The 21,375-nt window shown below is 39.6% G+C and overlaps 1 protein-coding gene and 1 long non-coding RNA gene across 3 annotated transcripts in view; one reads left to right on the top strand and one right to left on the bottom strand.

The window, feature by feature from the left end:
• On the top strand, positions 1 to 4,840 carry LOC124870558. The gene is made up of 3 exons (XR_007038804.1): positions 1 to 229; positions 672 to 836; positions 4,784 to 4,840. It is a non-coding gene; the product is annotated as an uncharacterized LOC124870558 (long non-coding RNA).
• LOC124870556 (carboxyl-terminal PDZ ligand of neuronal nitric oxide synthase protein-like) overlaps positions 965 to 21,375 on the bottom strand; it is a 54,005-nt gene continuing 33,594 nt past the window's right edge. For both annotated transcript variants that reach the window (XM_047369316.1, XM_047369315.1), the window contains 3 exons: positions 15,659 to 15,820; positions 6,923 to 7,091; positions 965 to 5,847 (listed from right to left, as the gene is read on the bottom strand). In XM_047369316.1, coding sequence (XP_047225272.1) covers positions 5,327 to 5,847; positions 6,923 to 7,091; positions 15,659 to 15,820 — 852 coding nt within the window. In that variant the 3' untranslated portion in view covers positions 965 to 5,326. The remainder of the gene's footprint in view (positions 5,848 to 6,922; positions 7,092 to 15,658; positions 15,821 to 21,375) is intronic.

Below are 21,375 nucleotides of genomic sequence, written 5' to 3'. Positions count from 1 at the left end.
AAGGCTAAAGTCCAGTCCAGCTGTTCTTGCTTTCTTAACCTTTTTTGGAAAAACACACAACACGCCTACAAAATTGATTTTAAAAGAGAAAAACTCAGGACTGAGTGGCGCTGCTGAAACAGGCTGTTTGCTATAACCTTACCAGAATTCAAGGACCATGAAAACCTTTCCAAGACGTCATAAGAAAAACTGCGGAACAATTATTCCTACATCAGAAAAAACTCATGACGTAAGTGTTGTTTTAGAAGCAGCTGCACAAAATCTCAGATTTTTATATTCTAGAAAAAATCATTGTGTGAACTAAAAACACAATGAAATAAAATCAAGTAAGTCATTTCAGGATATTTCAAACTCTGTTTTTCTTTAAGCCTTTTTACCAGTCTCGCATGAAATGGAACCGAGGGATCACATTAGAACAATGTATGTAAACACATCATTTTACATTGGAGAATTCAATTTATCATCAGAACATACGAGAAGATGGTAATATGGATTTAAGAGCGTGAGCAGAATGACCCTACAGTCCAATATTTTGTATTAGAATCAAGCAGATTAAAGAGGATGCTGTGGGCCACCCACTATCTGTGTCAGCAGCAGCTGCAGTTGTGGAACTGCAGGATTCCGTGGCTGGATGTGGGTGGGTAATGGCTGATATTATTCATGTTTTCCAGCTTATCAGCTTACATCGAGCTGCCGCTGCTTGCAGACATGTTGTGCTTAATGGGAGCTGACCCTACTTAATGAGCACAGCTGGTGCATACAGAGCCGTCACCTTCTTGAAGAACTTTCTGCATGGCCACATCTCCTTTTCTCAACGGTGAAAACATTTTGAAAAGGTCAGCTCAAGATCTGGTGCTGCTTTTTGTTACTTTTGAAACATGTTTCAGTTTATAGTAGTTCATAGATGCTTTTCAGGGATTTGTAAAGTACATGAAATATATTAAACACATCACCACACCAGATGGAATATGAGAAAAGACATTTAATTCCAAGAGGAGGAACATCAACATAAGTGCACTTCCATTTTTAGTACACTTCTTGTGAACAGAATAACCTTGGAGAAAAATGTACAAGATAAACAGAAAGAGAGGGAAAAAGTAGGAGAGAAATTTCAAGAGAAAGGATGCGAAGGAGGATCAAAACCAGGAGAGAGGAGGGAACACAATGTTCATGTGTAGAAACGGCTGAGAGATATTGTCTTCAGGAATACAAAGAATACACTCATAGTCATAATGGTGGAGCTTGTGCATTCAAGTCCAAAAGTCTCTGACAGGGCTTCATTGCTCCCTAAATTGCTCCAAAACTTTGCTTCAACAAGTGGAGTAACACTGATGCAGTGGTTTATGATGGCCGCAATACAGTATTGGTGAGATAGCTTCTTTTACTGGAAGTGGGGCTGTATGGTGTAGTTACGAGCAGTCAGTACCTTACCTGACGTAAGACAGCAGTCAGAACAATCTCAAGTGGGTAACTAAAATCAGTGAAAAAGAAAGCCCAGGTTTGATGGGGGTTTATATATTTCAGTTTTGATTCTTATTTCATTCTATGGTGGTCAAAAAAGATATTGAACAGTGAAATCTCCAAATATTAAGGCATCTGAATGTATATTTTTCTGAATTTCCAGCGCGTGAATATTCAGTGTGTGACATTTTCTGCATTTACGAATGTAACTGAATGTGCAGGATGTCTGTGGCTGAAAATGTAAGCCAGTCGGCTGCGCTATTTTTGCAATCTTGGCTTTTTTTGCCAGTACTTTCCGCGTATCACTGTTACATGTACAATGTTTCTCCAGTGTTGTGTTATTTCCTGTTTCTTTTCTGCAGCAATAATGACAAAGACGTCTTTTTAGAGCATTTAAGGAAAAGTGCAAAGCTTCTGTGTGCAGGATCACCCAAACAAAGCTGTTGGGTCGTACAGTATAATCTGCCTAATCGGCAGCATCCCCAGCTCATTGGGAAGAGTAAGAATTATATGTTTTTATATCAGAGTCTCTAAGTCACTAGAGGAGTCTGAATAGTTGCTGAATATGGTGACAAACAGTGTCATCAAAAGAAATATTAATCCCACAAGATCATGTGGAAGGAAATCTCACTAAACGTCTAAACATTACTGCTGCAAATGAACAAAATCTGTCACTTCTCAGTTAGCATAGCAGCATTGGTATTATAAAGTCAATAAATAATGCCAACTTAACAAACTGTAACATATTAGTAATGGTGTTAAGAAATACTTACCATACTACTTGTTTTTACAGAGAGAAACTCCTTAGTTTGAATAGATTGTGAAACAATGCTCTCAAATGGGTCCTGAGCTGAATAGCTGTTAGCTCAGCCAGCTTGATAACATCTTCTGCCTGATTGTTCTGAGATTACTCTGAATGCTCATAAAAACTCCACATAACCAAACAACGCAATAAATATCACCGACAATGTGAGATGTCTACATTTTTAAGAAGCAGAGACAGGACTGAAGCTTGTTAGGTGTTCATGTTGTAAAAAATGTTTAAGAAAAACTAGAAGAAGACAGAAAAAAGCCGTGCTGATTATTTTATGCATGGTACAAGTGAATAGAAAGTGTCATACTGTTTAGATGCATGCTCAGTTTTGCACCATGTATAATATACAGTTATATTTCAAACCATGAGCAGCAATATTCACTCTTCCAAAAAATGTATTGGCCTGTCTGAATAAACATGAACATCACACACACACACACACACACACATGCACAAAAGGATGAGATGGCATATTTTAGACCTCAAAGCAAAATCTTTGTTTTTGATGTATGTTTTGGGAATTTACTACAAATATCTTACCATCCAGTCTTCAGATTTTACTTTTTTTATCACATCAGATCATGTCGTAATCATGTCTTCGTAAAATTTGAAAGGCAACTCTGTCAGGCTTACCTTTGCTATTTAGTTTGATGAGCTACAGAAAAAAATCCCTAAACCTTTTAATGAAATTATGTCCTCTTTTAACCTAAATAAAATGTAATTATCTGTAGGTCTTGTAACATATTGTTTAAAAAAGGTTAGTCTGCAATACTAAGCCTTACCATTGTCAAAATACTGAATTAGGTTTTAGTTCGTTAAAAAATAAAGAAAAGTGGTGGTAATTGTTTTCTCTGAATTTTAATCCTAAAATAATATTTTTTTTCCAGACAAATGAGAAGTTAACACATTTCCACACTTTTGATAATAATAGTACAGTTCTTCAAATCATTGACTAGCTACATAATTGATAAAAAGGCTGTTGATCATGTTGCCATCTGTAAACAAAACTTTCAACTAATTCAAGTGAAGTGTGAACTTACACAATGGAGAGAGAACCACATCTTTACCTCTGTCACACCACTGGATATCTGCCTTGCATTTCTATGTTGTTTTAAGTAAATAACTCTCTAGCATGTGTCATAATTTATATACACCATATATTCTGCACACACGCGCTACGATAACAGAATTTGTGAAAGCGCCACTAAAATGCTGTGACAATGATCCAATAAAAACATTACTTAAACTCATGCAACATTATGCAGAAACTGTCTGCACTGATTCATGCACCAAAACAAGCCTGAAGTGGCTTCAACTGAAGGCAGTCCAATCTGTTTTATAAATAATATTTACTTGACAACCGGAGCTTACAGACTGTATAATGAGCATTGAACTTACTTTACTAGATAGGTGGGTGACTATTAATTATGGAAAACAATCAAGACTGTGGTACCATGGAAAAAGGTACATTACTCACTCCCTGCCCAGTAGTGGAATATATTTAAAACCATTTATCCTAATAAACATGACCTTTATTTAAGAAGGGCTGCATCAAAAGTGGCACACATGACATGGTGTTCCACAAAGGTGGTCAATTTCTTGATGTTTAGGTTCAGATAAAAAATGCTGTTAGATACACCAACATTTAATATAATGTGTGACAGCAGCTTAATCCTGACTGAGCTTAAGGTAAAGGGTAACAAAAAACCACACAAAACCTCACCACTGACTGTTTATTAGTCAAACATCCACACAACAATATTGTCTGTCTGTCTGTCTGTCTCGTTTCAACGCCGTAGGAATACCTAGTACTGTAGGAAAATAACACTTCCGCGTCCCTTTACAGCCTATTTCATACTGTAGTACACACAATCTGATCAACTGCTAAACTAGGCTGCCACAGATCTTTTGGACATGTTGAAGCATTCTGCCATATGTTTGCAGCAATGACCTAATAATTTATTTTAAACTCATGCTTTGCTATGCTGTCTGCACTGATGAAGACTCACTCACCTCAGCATATCTGATGCTTGAAACTGAAAGCGAAACTGATGGCTTTACCTACTTTTTAATTAATATGGCTAACAGTTATTTGATAACTTGGGGGCATCTGATTCCCAGATGGTCAGTTGATCCTTCAATCTGACATGAAGAAAGAAACACTGATGTAACAGCCAAAGTATGGTATCGCATCAAGATGCAGTGGAATACTGGGAATTCCACACTTCTGATCCCAGTAAACATGCACTACTTAGAACAGGAGCAAATTAAAAGTGACACACATAAATCAATGACATCACAGGACTACATGTTCCACAAAATCCTCATGGATCCTCACCTTTATACATTTGCAACACATGTTTTTTAATACATAAATAAATGGCCAGATAAGAAACAGTGTGACAGCAGCTTTGATTTTAGGCTTACATTTTATTCCTATATTATAGTTTGTCTATTGCACTGAATTGTGGCTATAGATATGTAATCCTCTGTGCTTTTCTTTTGCAGGAGGTGGATGAGGTCATGCATTATTTACTGAACAAAAACCTTGCTCATGATGCTGATGAAAAGAAACAAAAGCATATTTTGTAACTTCTTAAAATACATTTCAGAAGCTTATTTGACAAGACTTTTAGAAAGAGGTCACTGTTTATTTATCAAGATTAAAGGCAAAGAACAAAATGGATAAACATTTTCTATCAGAACATTTTCTCTTAAATTAATTTCACAGTTGTTTAAACACCCAGCAAATGCAACAGAGGCTGATCAGGATCACTGTTTTCAGTAGTATAGAAATCCTTTGGATTTATTTTTTATTACATTGCAAAGAGTAAATATTACCAAAGGATTTAAAATAGATAAATCAGGTGGACAGTCAAAAAAATATAGGTGCCCAAATAGTTACCTTACAGTTGCAGATGACTGAGAGTGCAGACAAGTGCTTTTTCTTTCACAACACATGTTTTATATAGAGCATCTTTCAGTTTCTGTGCTAGTTTCCATGAAGTGGTGCATAAGTTTAGGCTGCCTCGTACAGATGTCAGAACACCACTAAACAGCCATCTCATTCCCTAAGCAGTCTGGCAGGCTTTCTGAATTCAGCACATTTAGGAGTCGTGCAGCACCATCCGCCCCTGTTCCTTCCCCCTGCCCCCAGCTGTCACGGTCATCGCTTTCATCCGTGTTGGATTCGTACTCCGATCCGATCCCCGACTCTCTGAAACAAAGCAGCTCCAGGGCCCCCAGGACCTGGTCTCCCAGCAGTGAGCTTTCATCGCTGGGAGTCTCTCCTGTGTCCTGCCCTCCGGCTTGGCTTTCTGAAACCAGGGTGGAGAAACGGAAGCACTCGAGTCGGACTCCGCTGCTGTTCGGCCTCAGAGGAATGGAGTCGGTGCCAGAGGTCCCTGGAGAGCAGGGCCTGGACAGAGCTGAGAACCAGGAACCATCGCTGATCTGGAGCTGGGAATGAGCTGCTAATGGTCCTGCAGATGAGGAACGGGTCATAGATGCACTGAGAGCACTGGGGGGCTTTGCACGGAAGGTGATCTCCAGAAGACTGTCCTGGGAACCCACTGACATTACATAAAAAGAGTTAGAGACTGATATACAGTGCCCTACAAAAGTGTCCATAACTTTTTCACATTTTATCATGTTAACACTATAGACTTCAATGTATTTTGTTGGGATTTTATGAGATAGACCAAAACAGTGTAGTGAATATAATGTTTTGTTGTTACAAATAAAATCAGTACCTTTTTAGAACCATGTTTTGTTGAAATGCCAACTGTGAGATTTTTTTGGGTATGTCTTTTGGCTGTTTCTCTGATTATTTCTGTCCTTGCCCAGCCTGGGTAGGTTGTCATACTCATCTCATTTACAAAAACTCTCTACCAGACCTGTGTTCCTTGGTCTTCGTGATGCTCTAATATTCTCTAGCAAACCTCTAATGGGCTTCACATAAGAATACTGAGATTAAGTTAAATAAAGCTGAACTGTATCTACTAATGAGGTTACATACAGGAGAGTGAATACAGATGCACCTGTCACTTTTGAGATTTTTATTTGTAAGAACTTTAGAAAACCATTCTTTGTCTTCCACCTCTTTCTGTGTGCCAGTGTGTGCTAATTAATTATAACTAATCCCTTTGAAATACACTACAGTTAATATGACAAGGGAAAAGTTGAAGATATGAATACTTCTGCAAAGCACTGTATCGCAGCACATTAAAAAGAAAAGGAATTTTAGTCACATAAAAAGACAGAAAACAAGACCAATAAATCTTCTATGCAAAGAAGAAGAAATTTCACAGAGTGGGATGATGTCAGTGCTGACAGGGTTTCATAAGTAATTAATTCATGGTAGCTTATCACCACTGGCTGGATGCAGGGGAAGAGGAACAGAGATCTTTACTGCATTCTCTGACATGCCTGTCAGGGGATAATTAATTGCATGCCAGCAGTGGATGATAAAAAGGAGCTATAACCGGAAGATAGGGAGAGAAAATTAAACCAGAAAGAATGGAAAGAAGAGGGACATAAAGGGGTTTGAAGCTTTGCAGAGACGAAAACAGAAATAGACATAAAAAATGTAAAATAATAAAGTAAAGAAGTAACAAAATAAATAAAGAAACAAGGCTTTTCACTCACTAGATGTTAATTGCCCAGCAGATTTGAGTTCAAGCTCCTGGATCTGGTTGACCAGGAGTGAAATGTGTTGCAGTAGGTCTGTGTTCTGCTGCAGCAGCCTCTGGACTCTAGCCTGGGCTTCAGTGCGTGCACACATCTCCACCGACAACTGCTCCTGAAGAACATGAACCTGGGTAAAGAAGGACACATCATTAAAAAGAGATATGTAGCTTTCTTTTTCTTTTGTACCTTTTGGCTGAAGCATGAATTTTAAGAAATAACGCAAACTACACACACTTGAATTGAATTTTGCACCCTAGGTTTCCATTTGAGATTATTCTGGATTTGATTACTCATGTTTTTAGCTGTAGCTTTCTCTGATTTATGCTCCATAATTCTTAAGAACATTTCAATTGTAAAGATGTGATCCATTAACCTGCAAGTCTAAAACACTACAACATCTTTCAGAAAAGGAAAGTCTCTCTCTTAAAGCAGTATGTATTTGCTGTCAGCATGTGACGTCATCTGGTGAAGTTATTATGAGTCCCAGAAATGAAGGTGGGTGCTTTAATCTTGACACCCTGAATTTATGTCTGAGACTCTTATTTGAAATAAGAAGTTTTTGAGTTATCCTGTTGTTTTGACTAAGTCAGCTAATAAAGACTTCTGTTAGCTGCAAGCAGTGCTAAAGTTACCTTTAGCTAATTATTACAAGATACCTCGCTTTTCCACAGATGACTGGGAAAACGTTTCAAGCAAATAACAGTGATGGAAATTAAAATTCTTCGGCATAAAGTGAATGCGGAGGTAAATCCTGGGTATGTATTTGAAACAACCCTACCAATGATTTTAAACAGCGATTAGACTGACATACAGCTAACTAGCACCACCAAGAAACAGAATGCTGCAGTAAATGAGAGTAAACCAACTAACAGTCCTCCCTGGAACTCTTTCAGTGCAAAACCAAAAGATAAATCTCTTCCTTCTGATCTGGGAATACGGCTACCAGGATACAGAGAACGTTTCTTCAACCCCAGCAAAAATGATGAACAAATGATGGAAGCAAACCAACTGAAAACAAAGAATTCCACTAGAAAACAGGTTTGCTCCACTTGTGCAAGACTGATTCCCCAAAGGAAGGTTCTTCTTTCACCAGCGAGAGGTATGGGAACAAATATCCCTATAAACGGTTTCCTCCTAAATGGCTTCAGAAAGAGCTAGCCACCAGGCCACAAACCCTAATACAGGTCCTTCTCAAAAGATTAGCATATTGTGATAAAGTTCATTATTTTCTATAATGTAATGATGAAAATTTAACATTCATATATTTTAGATTCATTGCACACTAACTGAAATATTTCAGGTATTTTATTGTCTTAATACGGATGATTTTGGCATACAGCTCATGAAAACCCAAAATTCCTATCTCACAAAATTAGCATATTTCATCCGACCAATAAAAGAAAAGTGTTTTTAATACAAAAAACGTCAACCTTCAAATAATCATGTACAGTTATGCACTCAATACTTGGTCGGGAATCCTTTTGCAGAAATGACTGCTTCAATGCGGCGTGGCATGGAGGCAATCAGCCTATGACACTGCTGAGGTCTTATGGAGGCCCAGGATGCTTTGATAGCAGCCTTTAGCTCATCCAGAGTGTTGGGTCTTGAGTCTCTCAACGTTCTCTTCACAATATCCCACAGATTCTCTATGGGGTTCAGGTCAGGAGAGTTGGCAGGCCAATTGAGCATAGTGATACCATGGTCAGTAAACCATTTACCAGTGGTTTTGGCACTGTGAGCAGGTGCCAGGTCGTGCTGAAAAATGAAATCTTCATCTCCATAAAGCTTTTCAGCAGATGGAAGCAAGAAGTGCTCCAAAATCTCCTGATAGCTAGCTGCATTGACCCTGCCCTTGATAAAACACAGTGGACCAACACCAGCAGCTGACACGGCACCCCAGACCATCACTGACTGTGGGTACTTGACACTGGACTTCTGGCATTTTGGCATTTCCTTCTCCCCAGTCTTCCTCCAGACTCTGGCACCTTGATTTCCGAATGACATGCGGAATTTGCTTTCATCCGAAAAAAGTACTTTGGACTACTGAGTAACAGTCCAGTGCTGCTTCTCTGTAGCCCAGGCCTGGGGAATGTGGCACCTGTAGCCCATTTCCTGCACACGCCTGTGCACGGTGGCTCTGGATGTTTCTACTCCAGACTCAGTCCACTGCTTCCGCAGGTCCCCCAAGGTCTGGAATCGGCCCTTCTCCACAATCTTCCTCAGGGTCCGGTCACCTCTTCTCGTTGTGCAGCGTTTTCTGCCACATTTTTCCTTCCCACAGACTTCCCACTGAGGTGCCTTGATACAGCACTCTGGGAACAGCCTATTCGTTCAGAAATTTCTTTCTGTGTCTTACCCTCTTGCTTGAGGGTGTCAATAATGGCCTTCTGGACAGCAGTCAGGTCGGCAGTCTTACCCATGATTGGGGTTTTGAGTGAGGAACCAGGCTGGGAGTTTTAAAGGCCTCAGGAATCTTTTGCAGGTGTTTAGAGTTAACTCGTTGATTCAGATGATTAGGTTCAAAGCTCGTTTAGAGACCCTTTTAATGATATGCTAATTTTGTGAGATAGGAATTTTGGGTTTTCATGAGCTGTATGCCAAAATCATCCGTATTAAGACAATAAAAGACCTGAAATATTTCAGTTAGTGTGCAATGAATCTAAAATATATGAATGTTAAATTTTCATCATGACATTATGGAAAATAATGAACTTTATCACAATATGCTAATTTCTTTAGAAGGACCTGTAGTGGGTGATGGAGCAGTGAATGAGATGGAACACTTTGCAGCAAGAAAAACACCAAAGTATTTTTGTCAAAACCATGGTGTCTGATACCTCAGAGAAAATACTGATGAACATGGAAGATCATCCAACAGAGAAAAACCTCATTATACACACAGGAGCCATTAATGTTGTAAAGCAAAAATCAGAAATCTTGAAAGAGGATTTTATTAAGTTGAACGAACTTCAAGGTCTCACTATAAAGGTGTTCTTCAGTGGATCTCTATGGATAGTTTGGGATGGAATGAGATGAGAGATTTGTTAGACTGCTGATGTTCAACTAATGGCTTAAGAAAGCATGTCCTGCAAAATCTGTGAACTTTATCAACAACTTCAATATCTTTATAGAAAGAAGGCATCTTATCAAGAAAGATGGATTTTGTCTTAATGAAAATGGAGTACAACTCTTCCCTTCTAACATTTTCTATTCTATGAATCAGACACCAGCTGCCTTGGTCACAAACAGGGGACAAGAGAGTACAAACAATTGATAGAATGACATTCTGAAGGACAACTGTTGCCTGCTGAGATGAGTATGACGCATGGAGAAAAATGACACAGAAGGAGACTTCTTTATCACTACAACACATGGAATCTCCTCATACTGCAACAGTACATGTGGAACCCCACTTAGCCTCCAAAAGAGGACCCAAACCTCTTCCCCCCAGACCCCACCAACCACCCACCTCTTACCTCCATTCAGTCCAGACTATCCTCTCCTTGATTTCACTGGCAACATGAAAAATCTTGTGAAAAACGGAATACAAATCCCAAATTTTCTGCAATGATTAGAAGAGTAGTCTGTACATCAATATCAAGTCCAGCACCAACTTTACCAAACCAACTACAAAAACTTAGAAGAAATTATACATCAACCAAGCTCCTCCTCCTGCTGTCTCAACCTTTTACCCACAGCTTTCTTTTAGAAGATTTTGCCTGTCATAGCATCTGATTTGATTCAAATAATAAAGTCCAACATGTTGTCAGGTGTCCCCCAGGCCTTAAAAACAGCAACTATCAAACCACTGTTATAAATAATAATCTGGACAAGTTACTAATGCCAGGCCCATCTCAAATCTCCTATTCATCAGTAAGGTTATTGAAAAAGCTGTGTTTCAACAGTTAAATACCTTTTTAACAATGACCAGCCGCTTTGATGTCTTCCAGTTAGGTTTCTGTGCTCACCACAGTACCAAGACTGCCCTTGTCAAGATGTTCAAAGACATCCACATGGCTCAAGGAGACTGAACCTATTTGAGCGTTGGCTACTATGCATAGAAGAAATCAATGCGTGGCTGTGAACACAGCTTCAGTTACTACAGCTATAAACCAAAGATAAGGTCTGAAATCTGAGTGTAGTGATGGATTCAGACCTGAACCTCCAGAGACACATAAAGACAATCATTAAGTCGGCCTTTTATCACCTAAAAAACTTTTCCGGGATTACAGGACTAATGCTCCAGCAGAATCTTAAAAAACTCATCAATGCGTTTCTTTTCATTTCTGGATTTTGCCATTTTGTTTACCTGGGCACAGCGAATGTCTCTGGTTATATTTACCTTTGGATGGCTGGTCGCACTTGTGCAACCTCAGATTTTTTTTTAGTCCCACCACTGAGAAATTAAGTTACATGTGTGACCAAACTGGTTGCACTCTATAGCGTGCCATTTTATGCTTGTGGTAAAATCAATTTCTCGACCGGAAAAGGGTGGCTTGCCTCAAGTGGAGGAGTTCAAGTATCTTGGGGTCTTATTCTTGAGTGAGGGGAGATTTGAGTGTGCGATTGGTATATCGCTGCGGCTGCCGCAGTAACGGGGACGCTGTGCCAGCTCTCGATTTACTGGTTGGTCTACGTTCCTACCCTCACCTATGGCCACGAACTTTGGGTCATGAACGAAAGAACGAGATCTCAGATACAAACGGCAGAAATGAGCTTCCTCCGTAGGGTGGCCGGGCACTCCCTTGGAAATAGGGTGAGGAGCTCGGCCATCCGGGAGGAGCTCGGAGTAGAGCTGCTGCTCCTCCACATCGAGAGGAGCCATTTGAGGTGACTCAGGCCTCTTCACCGGATGCCTCCTGGACGCCTCCCTCGGGAGGTGTTCTAGGCACATCCCATTGGGAGCAGGCCCAGGGGACGGCCCAGGACACACTGGAAGGACTATGGGTATGTCCCAATTCAGGGGCTGGATCCTTCAAAGGCCGTATTTGTAGGCCGATTAGGTCACAGCGCGGCGACGAAGGCTGTCCCAATTTATGAATCCTTCCGAAACTCCTTCAAATGCCACAGACAAATGTGTCCTTCTTTTGCCTGATTTGAAGGATAGTTCGTGAGTATCCTTCGCGGTTCATCATTACCCATAATTCATTGCGGGTCGAAGCGGATTGGTCAAGCAGTGGCAGCCATGGCGGACCACAGCGGCAAAAGCTGTGAGTAAATTGTGAAAAATGACACTTTCTGTGACACAAATGAACTTCTACAATGTTTTTAGTCCGGGAATATAACTGTGTAGACGTGAAATATTTGCTTGATTTATCAAGACATCGCTTAATTTCAAACTCTGATGTGTTCGGAGTTTTCCGCTCCCACCGTAGTAACAGCGGGTTGCCTCGCCAGCCTTCCCGGTGGTGAGGCTAGACTTTGAGCTGGAGGAAATGTGTCAGGAGAGGGAAGTCTGGGCGTCTCTACTGAGTCTGCTGCCCCCGCAACCCTGTCCCAGATAAAGCGGAAGACGACGAGTACGAGACAAGGTATAATCACGTTGGATCTTTTGGGGGTTTTTTTCTTCATTTTCCTATCTGTGTTCTTTTTGTCAACTTGTTGTGTTCCACATTCTGTTTTGTTATTCTTAATAAAGTTTAAAAAAGAAAAGAAGATACTGGCTTCTCGGTTGGGCTTTGCCAGTTTTGCCTTTGGTTTTTTTATTACTGCCACCTGTTGGAATGGTGGTGTAGTGCAGTTTTCTTTACAACTTCCCCATACGTCATTAGGGTGATTTAAATAAATGTTTTGCAGTGTTTGGTTCTGATTCTGGGAATGCATAGCGATTTTGAACCAGGAGACCTGAGTGGTCCGGAAGCTTTATACAATAGCAATAAAGCTATTTTGGTCATTCAGTGATTTATAAACTAACAGACATATTTTAAAGTCTGTTCTCTGAGATACAAGGAGCCAGTGTAATTCATTAAAGGTAATCATTTAAATGTCCTGTGTATGATTAAATGCATGGTAGCTCAGTATTACAACTCACTCCCCAATGACGATCCAGATGCTGCAGTCTCTCCAATTTTTCCTTTTGCTGACATAAAAATATGTTCTTTCCATAACCGGTGTAGCAGATGCATTTGTCTTTGTGATAACTGGTGACCGTCATCGAATTATATGGGGATGCTGCTAATCAATGTTAAACTGGAGGACACTGCTTAGCTGCCCAAGTCATTGCCACCAAGTTTCAGCAGGTCAGCTTTAATATACTGTCTCGACATGATTAACTCGCTAAAGAAAGCTGTTATATTCGGATAACGCGTCACCTAAACCACTAATGGCTTTATCTTTTCTTTTTAAACGTGAATCTGCCTCAACCTAAATAGTTGCATCTCAGGTAATTGAGATGTAACTCAGGTAAAGTTAGCATTTTTAATCCGTTTTTTTTCAGCTGACATTATTATATTTCGGCTACTAACATTGTCAACTCCAGTTTTATTTAACCTTGTAGAATAAACTTATTGCCTCATGTGCTTTTATTTTAAAGTCCTACAACTTGGCAACGAGCTTTCAAGCTGTGCTATGATCAACTCTCCTACAATGGGAGCTTTCTGCATACAAGACACTGAGCTCGGCTGGACTGAGTGCAACACATACAGGTCCTTCTCAAAAAATTAGCATATTGTGATAAAGTTAATTATTTTCCATAATGTCATGATGAAAATTTAACATTCATATATTTTAGATTTATTGCACACTAACTGAAATATTTCAGGTCTTTTATTGTCTTAATACGGATGATTTTGGCATACAGCTCATGAAAACCCAAAATTCCTATCTCACAAAATTAGCATATCATTAAAAGGGTCTCTAAACGAGCTATGAACCTAATCATCTGAATCAACGAGTTAACTCTAAACACCTGCAAAAGATTCCTGAGGCCTTTAAAACTCCCAGCCTGGTTCATCACTCAAAACCCCAATCATGGGTAAGACTGCCGACCTGACTACTGTCCAGAAGGCCACTATTGACACCCTCAAGCAAGAGGGTAAGACACAGAAAGAAATTTCTGAACGAATAGGCTGTTCCCAGAGTGCTGTATCAAGGCACCTCAGTGGGAAGTCTGTGGGAAGGAAAAAGTGTGGCAGAAAACGCTGCACAACGAGAAGAGGTGACCGGACCCTGAGGAAGATTGTGGAGAAGGGCCGATTCCAGACCTTGGGGGACCTGCGGAAGCAGTGGACTGAGTCTGGAGTAGAAACATCCAGAGCCACCGTGCACAGGCGTGTGCAGGAAATGGGCTACAGGTGCCGCATTCCCCAGGCCTGGGCTACAGAGAAGCAGCACTGGACTGTTGCTCAGTGGTCCAAAGTACTTTTTTCGGATGAAAGCAAATTCTGCATGTCATTCGGAAATCAAGGTGCCAGGGTCTGGAGGAAGACTGGGGAGAAGGAAATGCCAAAATGCCAGAAGTCCAGTGTCAAGTACCCACAGTCAGTGATGGTCTGGGGTGCCGTGTCAGCTGCTGGTGTTGGTCCACTGTGTTTTATCAAGGGCAGGGTCAATGCAGCTAGCTATCAGGAGATTTTGGAGCACTTCATGCTTCCATCTGCTGAAAAGCTTTATGGAGAGGAAGATTTCATTTTTCAGCACGACCTGGCACCTGCTCACAGTGCCAAAACCACTGGTAAATGGTTTACTGACCATGGTATCACTGTGCTCAATTGGCCTGCCAACTCTCCTGACCTGAACCCCATAGAGAATCTGTGGGATATTGTGAAGAGAACGTTGAGAGACTCAAGACCCAACACTCTGGATGAGCTAAAGGCCGCTATCGAAGCATCCTGGGCCTCCATAAGACCTCAGCAGTGCCACAGGCTGATTGCCTCCATGCCATGCCGCATTGAAGCAGTCATTTCTGCAAAAGGATTCCCGACCAAGTATTGAGTGCATAACTGTACATGATTATTTGAAGGTTGACGTTTTTTGTATTAAAAACACTTTTCTTTTATCGGTCGGATGAAATATGCTAATTTTGTGAGATAGGAATTTTGGGTTTTCATGAGCTGTATGCCAAAATCATCCGTATTAAGACAATAAAAGACCTGAAATATTTCAGTTAGTGTGCAATGAATCTAAAATATATGAATATTAAATTTTCATCATTACATTATGGAAAATAATGAACTTTATCACAATATGCTAATTTTTTGAGAAGGACCTGTATGAAGAGACTGAGAATCCTCAGCAGCTTCTCTCACACACTAAATGTCATTGTACGAGTAAAGAAAGCTAAGATTCTGAACTGAAAACCCAGATTTGATCCAGAAAATATTTTGCCTGAGCTATCAAACAGTGTAACAATCCCTGATACCTAAAAGTCGGCCGTAAAAAACATGGCTATATGTGTTGCTGATATGATCACGGAACGGCAGACAACGATCATTAAAGAAATGCCATCATGAGGTCCCTATGCTGATAACCCGGGATCGGATTGGGACATACGTACTTATAACTGTATTAATCATAATATTGTGTTTAATTGTTGCATTTATGTTTTAATACTGTTTTTATTAAACACCATTAAATCATGTTATGTGAAATTTTTGTTTTAAATTTGTTTTAAAATAGTGCCTTACATGTAGGTCCAGGGTAATGCAGGTGCCAGAAAAAAACACTAAAAAACAAACATTAAAAGAGAGGAAGTACCTGTGCTGAAGCTGCCAGTGCTTGCTGTTCCTGCTGCTGCAGCTGTTTCTGGAGAAGCTGGACTTGATGCTCTGCAGAACAGGATGCCTCCGCTGGAGACTGGGCCAGTGCTGAAGCTTTGATTATGGGAGAGCTCAGCAGAAGAGTAGAATCCTCAGACACCTACACAAAGGATGATAGCCAGCTGAGCTCAGCTGCTTCTAAAAGCTTCTAGATCAACATAAACTCTTCGATGTCTAATTGCTTTGCTTGTATTTACTTATTCAAAGCAATTTATTTAGTTTTTTAAGAAATATTTGAAGAATAAAACTGAATATTAGATGAATACTAAAAATTCTGCATAATTTGTTGATAGGAGCTTATGCCTTCAGATATATTAAAAGCATGGATTTTTCTATTTACTTTGACTTTTGTGTCACTGACTCAACAGCCCAGGATTTCTCATCTATTGAAAAAAAATTATTTCACTTGTTTGCTGTATATTTACTTCTGCATTTCGAAAAATGAAACGTATTAAGGGCTATATAGTAGCAGCATTGTCGCCATCCAGCAAGAAGGTTCTGGGTTCTGAGGTCTTTCTGCAGGGATTTTGCATTTAGTCAGTCTCTCCAAATTGCCCTTTGTGGGAGTGTGTGTGAGTGTGTGCATGGTTTTTTCGTCCTATGTGTCTCTGTGTGGCCCTTCGATAGACTAGCGGCCTGTCCAATGACCGTTGGATATAGGCACCAGCCCCCCAGTGACCCTGTAAGGATCACTGGGGGGCTGGTGATGGATGGACATGTATTATAAAGCTGTTAACACATTGTATGTTGGAACTGCCTTTAACAAAACTAACAATAATGTTTTTGGAATTGAGGATATGAACCTACAAAGTTTTACAGATGTTATTTTGTCACATTCCACTGTTTCAAAATTCTCCACAGATTATCCTTTAGTACAGGTCTGTACTGCAGGCAATAGAAGCAAAGTTTTCCCTTATGTTAATACAGACAATTGCCAAAACCCGTAAAACACCTCATAAGTGTACAGCAGCGATTTAATTTTCAAGTTTTGATAATACCTGATTTTAACAAGTGTATTCAGAGGCAGCGTTGCCACCTCCTCAGTTAAGGACAAAAGTCGCTATAGGATGCTAACTGACATCTTGACCTAATGTAGGTAGTTGGTTAAATGTGTGTAATTAGAGAGGAATAATGTAGGTGAGACAAGTGAGTAAAACATGCCCTAAATATGTTTAGAACTGCAAATATATAAACTTTTCTAATGTCACAATTCCAACCCTCCGTCTTTATCCGCGTTTGGAGTTGACAAAACGTATCCAAAAGAGAAACTATAGCAGCTTTATTTACTTTTTTTCTCAGTCTTTTAATTTATTTCTGTCTAGTGTGTTTTTTACTTTAAGCTTCCCCTCTAAGAAGAACCTAAATATATTATTTCAGATGAAGAAAATGTTTACATTTTCTGAATATTCATCAGTCAATGATATCTTTAGACATGCATTAGTCATTTAGAGTCTGGATGCAGAGAAGTAAATTTATCCAGCTCTGATCCCAGCTGAGAGGAATGCTGCCTGAGGACAGTACAGCCTGTGAAGGCTATGGGACAGGGGAGGGGTCCACAGTAGCACTGTGCTCTTTGAGAACAATACATGCTTTCACATGAGTGTCCAAAAGTCTCCATTAACACCAAACAAATTCCCTAGATTTGTTGCTAGTTGCTTTTTGGAAAACAAATAACCACAAGGGTCTCAATATTGGCTAAATAAACTGTTTAAAGAAAGTGCAGAGATGTAAAAACCTATTTAAAGGAAGGTTGCAAGAGGCAGAGAAGGGGAGACTTCAGCGGATACCAAGAATGCTTGACAGGAAAAAACAAATGTACTTTTAGGCCCTGTCTGTCTTGGAACATGTTGGACTTGGAAATGTTGGCAGCCTTGTGGACATGTCAGAGTGTAGAAGTAAGGATCTACATTCTCCATGGAATACACACAAGCATGTTTCTTTAACAATACTAGACATGCTAAACTCATGTCTAGTACATGATGTCATCCAAACAGGTGTGGTTAAGGTAGAGGCATAGGAAACACACACAACCAATCAAGTCAAGTCTGTAAAAATGGTAAACTACTGCAGAAGTTTAAATCACATTGGTCCTGAAAACCCCTACATTTCTATAGGTCATTTACAATTAAAAAAAGTAAAAAAAAAACCTAATAAATTAAGGATGAGAAATGCCAGAAGCTGTTAAAGATGTTGTCTTTGGCTATCCAAGTTTCATTATATCACCCAGGGGAGGAATGTGAACCATACTCCAGTGTGCTCAGAGGTATGTACTATTAATGAAACAACAGTTATGCTGTTAGCTTATATTGTTTAATCCCTTGATGTTTTTGGACCTTTCACAGGTACTTTATTCTTGTTGCCCTGCTGGCTGCACTGGTGTCCCAATTGCTCTGCATGCATTGCTACACAGCGAAATCTGTAGTGTTGTTTTTTCAGTGTTAATAATTGATGGGTGTTGATTTTGAAGTTGTTTAACACTTGTAGTGATCAAAAAGCTCTGCAAGCCTTGTCAACCAAGCGAGTTAAATTTTAACACTAAATTCAGTCCAGGTGGAGTTGATCACAACATTCATTGCTGCCACAACATTGTGGGATGTCATCTACCGGATCTAGACTCGATTTATGCTGCAAGAGTCCAGAAAAGGGCCAGACACATTGCTACAGACCACACCCACCCGGGCAATGCACTGGTTGTCCCACTTTCGTCAGGAAAACGATTTAGGAAAATCACATTAAAAACACACTCAGAAACTGTTTGGTTCCCAAAGCAGTGAAGGCAATTGTCCTCCTGCAGGCAGACACTAAACATCCCCTGCCGCCTGCTCCATGTTGGATGTCAAAACACGTTACAATTCATAAAAGAGACTTTTTAAAATTTATTTTATAGCTCAAGTTGAGTAGCCATCTCAAAGTTGCCCTCTTAAAAAAACATAACGATTTATGTATTTAGGATGGCTATTTTGGTTTTCAGTTTAAGTATCAACTGGCCAAAGAAAATCCTTATTGTATTTGTATTGCATTACTGGTGTTGGTAGTTACCTAAATTTAAAAAGTAGAGCTATTCAAAATGTATATTCACAAATGCAAATCACTTACAGCACCTTAAGATCAGCATCATAAGTTTTTTCTAAGCTGTTTTCATAATTTTCTTCCTACAGTAAAATACAAGTTTGGGCTTCCTGATGCTACTGAAGAAACCAACACAGTAGTTGAAGAAGACACTTTTTCTGATCTGATAGAGGCCAGTCTGGATTTATGCCTGACAGTACTTGACCAAATTCCTGATGCTGGTAGGTACATTTATACAGTTGTCCATAAATCACTAAAAAAACAGATATTGGTTGTCATCATCAGTGAAATTTAGGAGTAACTTACTTTAATATTCATTAGAACATAATCATTGCCATTTAGAATTGGCCAAATCAATCAGGTATGAAAAAAACCTTCTGCCATAAGTCTATGATAGCTGTTTAATAGACTTAAGTGCAATACTTTAGAATCTAACTGTATTCTTTACTCCATCTTATATTTGAAAAACATGTGTAGTTATTCTGATCACATTAAATCTATTAACTACCCAGCTCAGACACTGGTGAAAGACATCATTCTTCAGATACAGGTTGATTCTGGTCCAAATCCAGCAACATGAGACTACTCTTCAGAGGAAGGTATGTCTCATTATAAAATCAGTTATAATTAATGTTCAGGTTTTTCTGCTTCACAAATATCAGTTGAGATATCATGTCTCTGCCTTGACTACTATAACATAGTAGATTATCAAAAAATTATATTTCAAAGAAAGATCTGTGTCTAATTGCAAATACAGTTTGAAAATGTGAAATCACGTTTACATTTTTTTTAATAACCAGTGTCTGGGGAACCAAACGCTACATTTTTTTACTTCTCACCTTTAGGTAATTCAACATCATCCTCCCTCACCGATACCAACACATCACTTTTTTCAAGTAACAATGACCCCTCTAGTTGAGATTATAGTTTTATAGGTAGACGTACGTCCAGCTCTGAAGTCATACCCACGCCTTTCACAGAGATTTCAGAGTCAGAGGCTGCAAAAGAGGTACTCAAGGGAAGCATATGTAATTTACACTGTTGACCATCAAAAAGTGTCATACTAAGTGAGTTTCTCATCAGAGTTTTTGTGATGTTTAGAATCACTGGGTTCGACCAATAGCTCTCTACTTAGTAATCTAAGGCAGAGCTAAGGTGTAAATATCTTAACAGGAGCAGTTCTGATGCGGAGAAAGGCACTGGATATTTAGCATGGCGCCTTAAGACTATTTCCAGAAATACAGCAAAAAGACCAGCCAAGATGGATATAGTGGGTCAAGCACAAGGACCAAAGCACAGGAGATTGGCAGCCACTTTGCCTGAGCAGCTTAATGGAGATGCCTCCAGAGAAGCCATGTCATTTCTCATTCACTCTCAGGCTGAAGCAAGTGTGTTTCAGAAGATGAAAATGACCTTTCACAATCGCCAAGACCTCGTGCATGACCCACAGAGAATCAAATTAAAACATTTTTTTAGATATTAAAGGGCTGGTGAGTTGAGCATTTCATTTATATACACTCCATTGTTTGGTTGCTCAAAAGTACACTACTTTGATTTTTGGAATTTTGTGTATTGATATGATCAACACACTTCCTTCTGCTGTTTGGAGCTGAAACAGCCTCCACGATGCTTGAGAGGTGGGACACAACTTTCAGGCCCAAGGTTATCAATGAGGCCACATTTCAATTGAGCTGTGCTGACTTCTAAAAGCTGCTGAGAAACTAACAGAGAACGAAGTAACCAGTAGTGATTGATTAAAATATGTTTGTGTACTCTAACTTAATGATAATGGTTTGTTTCACACCATTTTTCTCCTTATAGCCTGGGACAGTGACTTCTCTGCTGCTGCTCCTCCATCTCCTGCCACCCACAGCTGGACGGAAGAGGACCAAGATAAGCCCCAGTGATGCAGTGGACAAAATGTTGCACTTTCACAAGGTATGCTGGTCCTATTTTTATCCAACAAAAAACTCATCCCCTGTGAAACCAGCTTGTTGGGTGCATTTGATGAACTGTTTAAAACCCACTACATGTTCAACATGTCGTACGATGAGTACCTGAGCCAGCTCTTCACCTTCATGCAAACCACAGTCTACAATATCGATGTAGCAACAACAAATGAATCTCACAGAGTTTGTGAAATTCATTCGGTTGCATTGTTTCACACAGAAAATTTGAAAAGAAATGGCTTTAATCCTATTTTAGAGCCACTGATTAATGACGTCAAAACACTTGAGAATTGTGGCCTTGATTTGCCATTTTCTGCTGAAAAAGTCCTTGGCACTATATGTCAGGTAACTGGGAACAACTTAAGGATGCACGCAATTCTGGGATTTACAGAATCTTTCAATGGATGTCATTTTTGTCGTTTATGTTTGATAGAAAAAGATGATGCCCAGAATGTTTACAATGAGGATGACCCCAAGATTATCTTGTGTGGAAAGGAAAGTTTTGAAATGCACTGCAATGAGTTAAAGTCAGCTGCTTTGACCCACATGCAGAAATACACTCAGGAAACAGGAAAGGTTTAACAAGTTTATTATGAAATATATTTTAATGCTGGAGAACCAGGAACTCGTCACTGTA

Source organism: Girardinichthys multiradiatus, chromosome 6 (genome assembly GCF_021462225.1).
Source record: "Girardinichthys multiradiatus isolate DD_20200921_A chromosome 6, DD_fGirMul_XY1, whole genome shotgun sequence".
Taxonomy (NCBI): domain Eukaryota; kingdom Metazoa; phylum Chordata; class Actinopteri; order Cyprinodontiformes; family Goodeidae; genus Girardinichthys; species Girardinichthys multiradiatus.
This window is presented reverse-complemented; position numbering and strand designations above follow the sequence as displayed.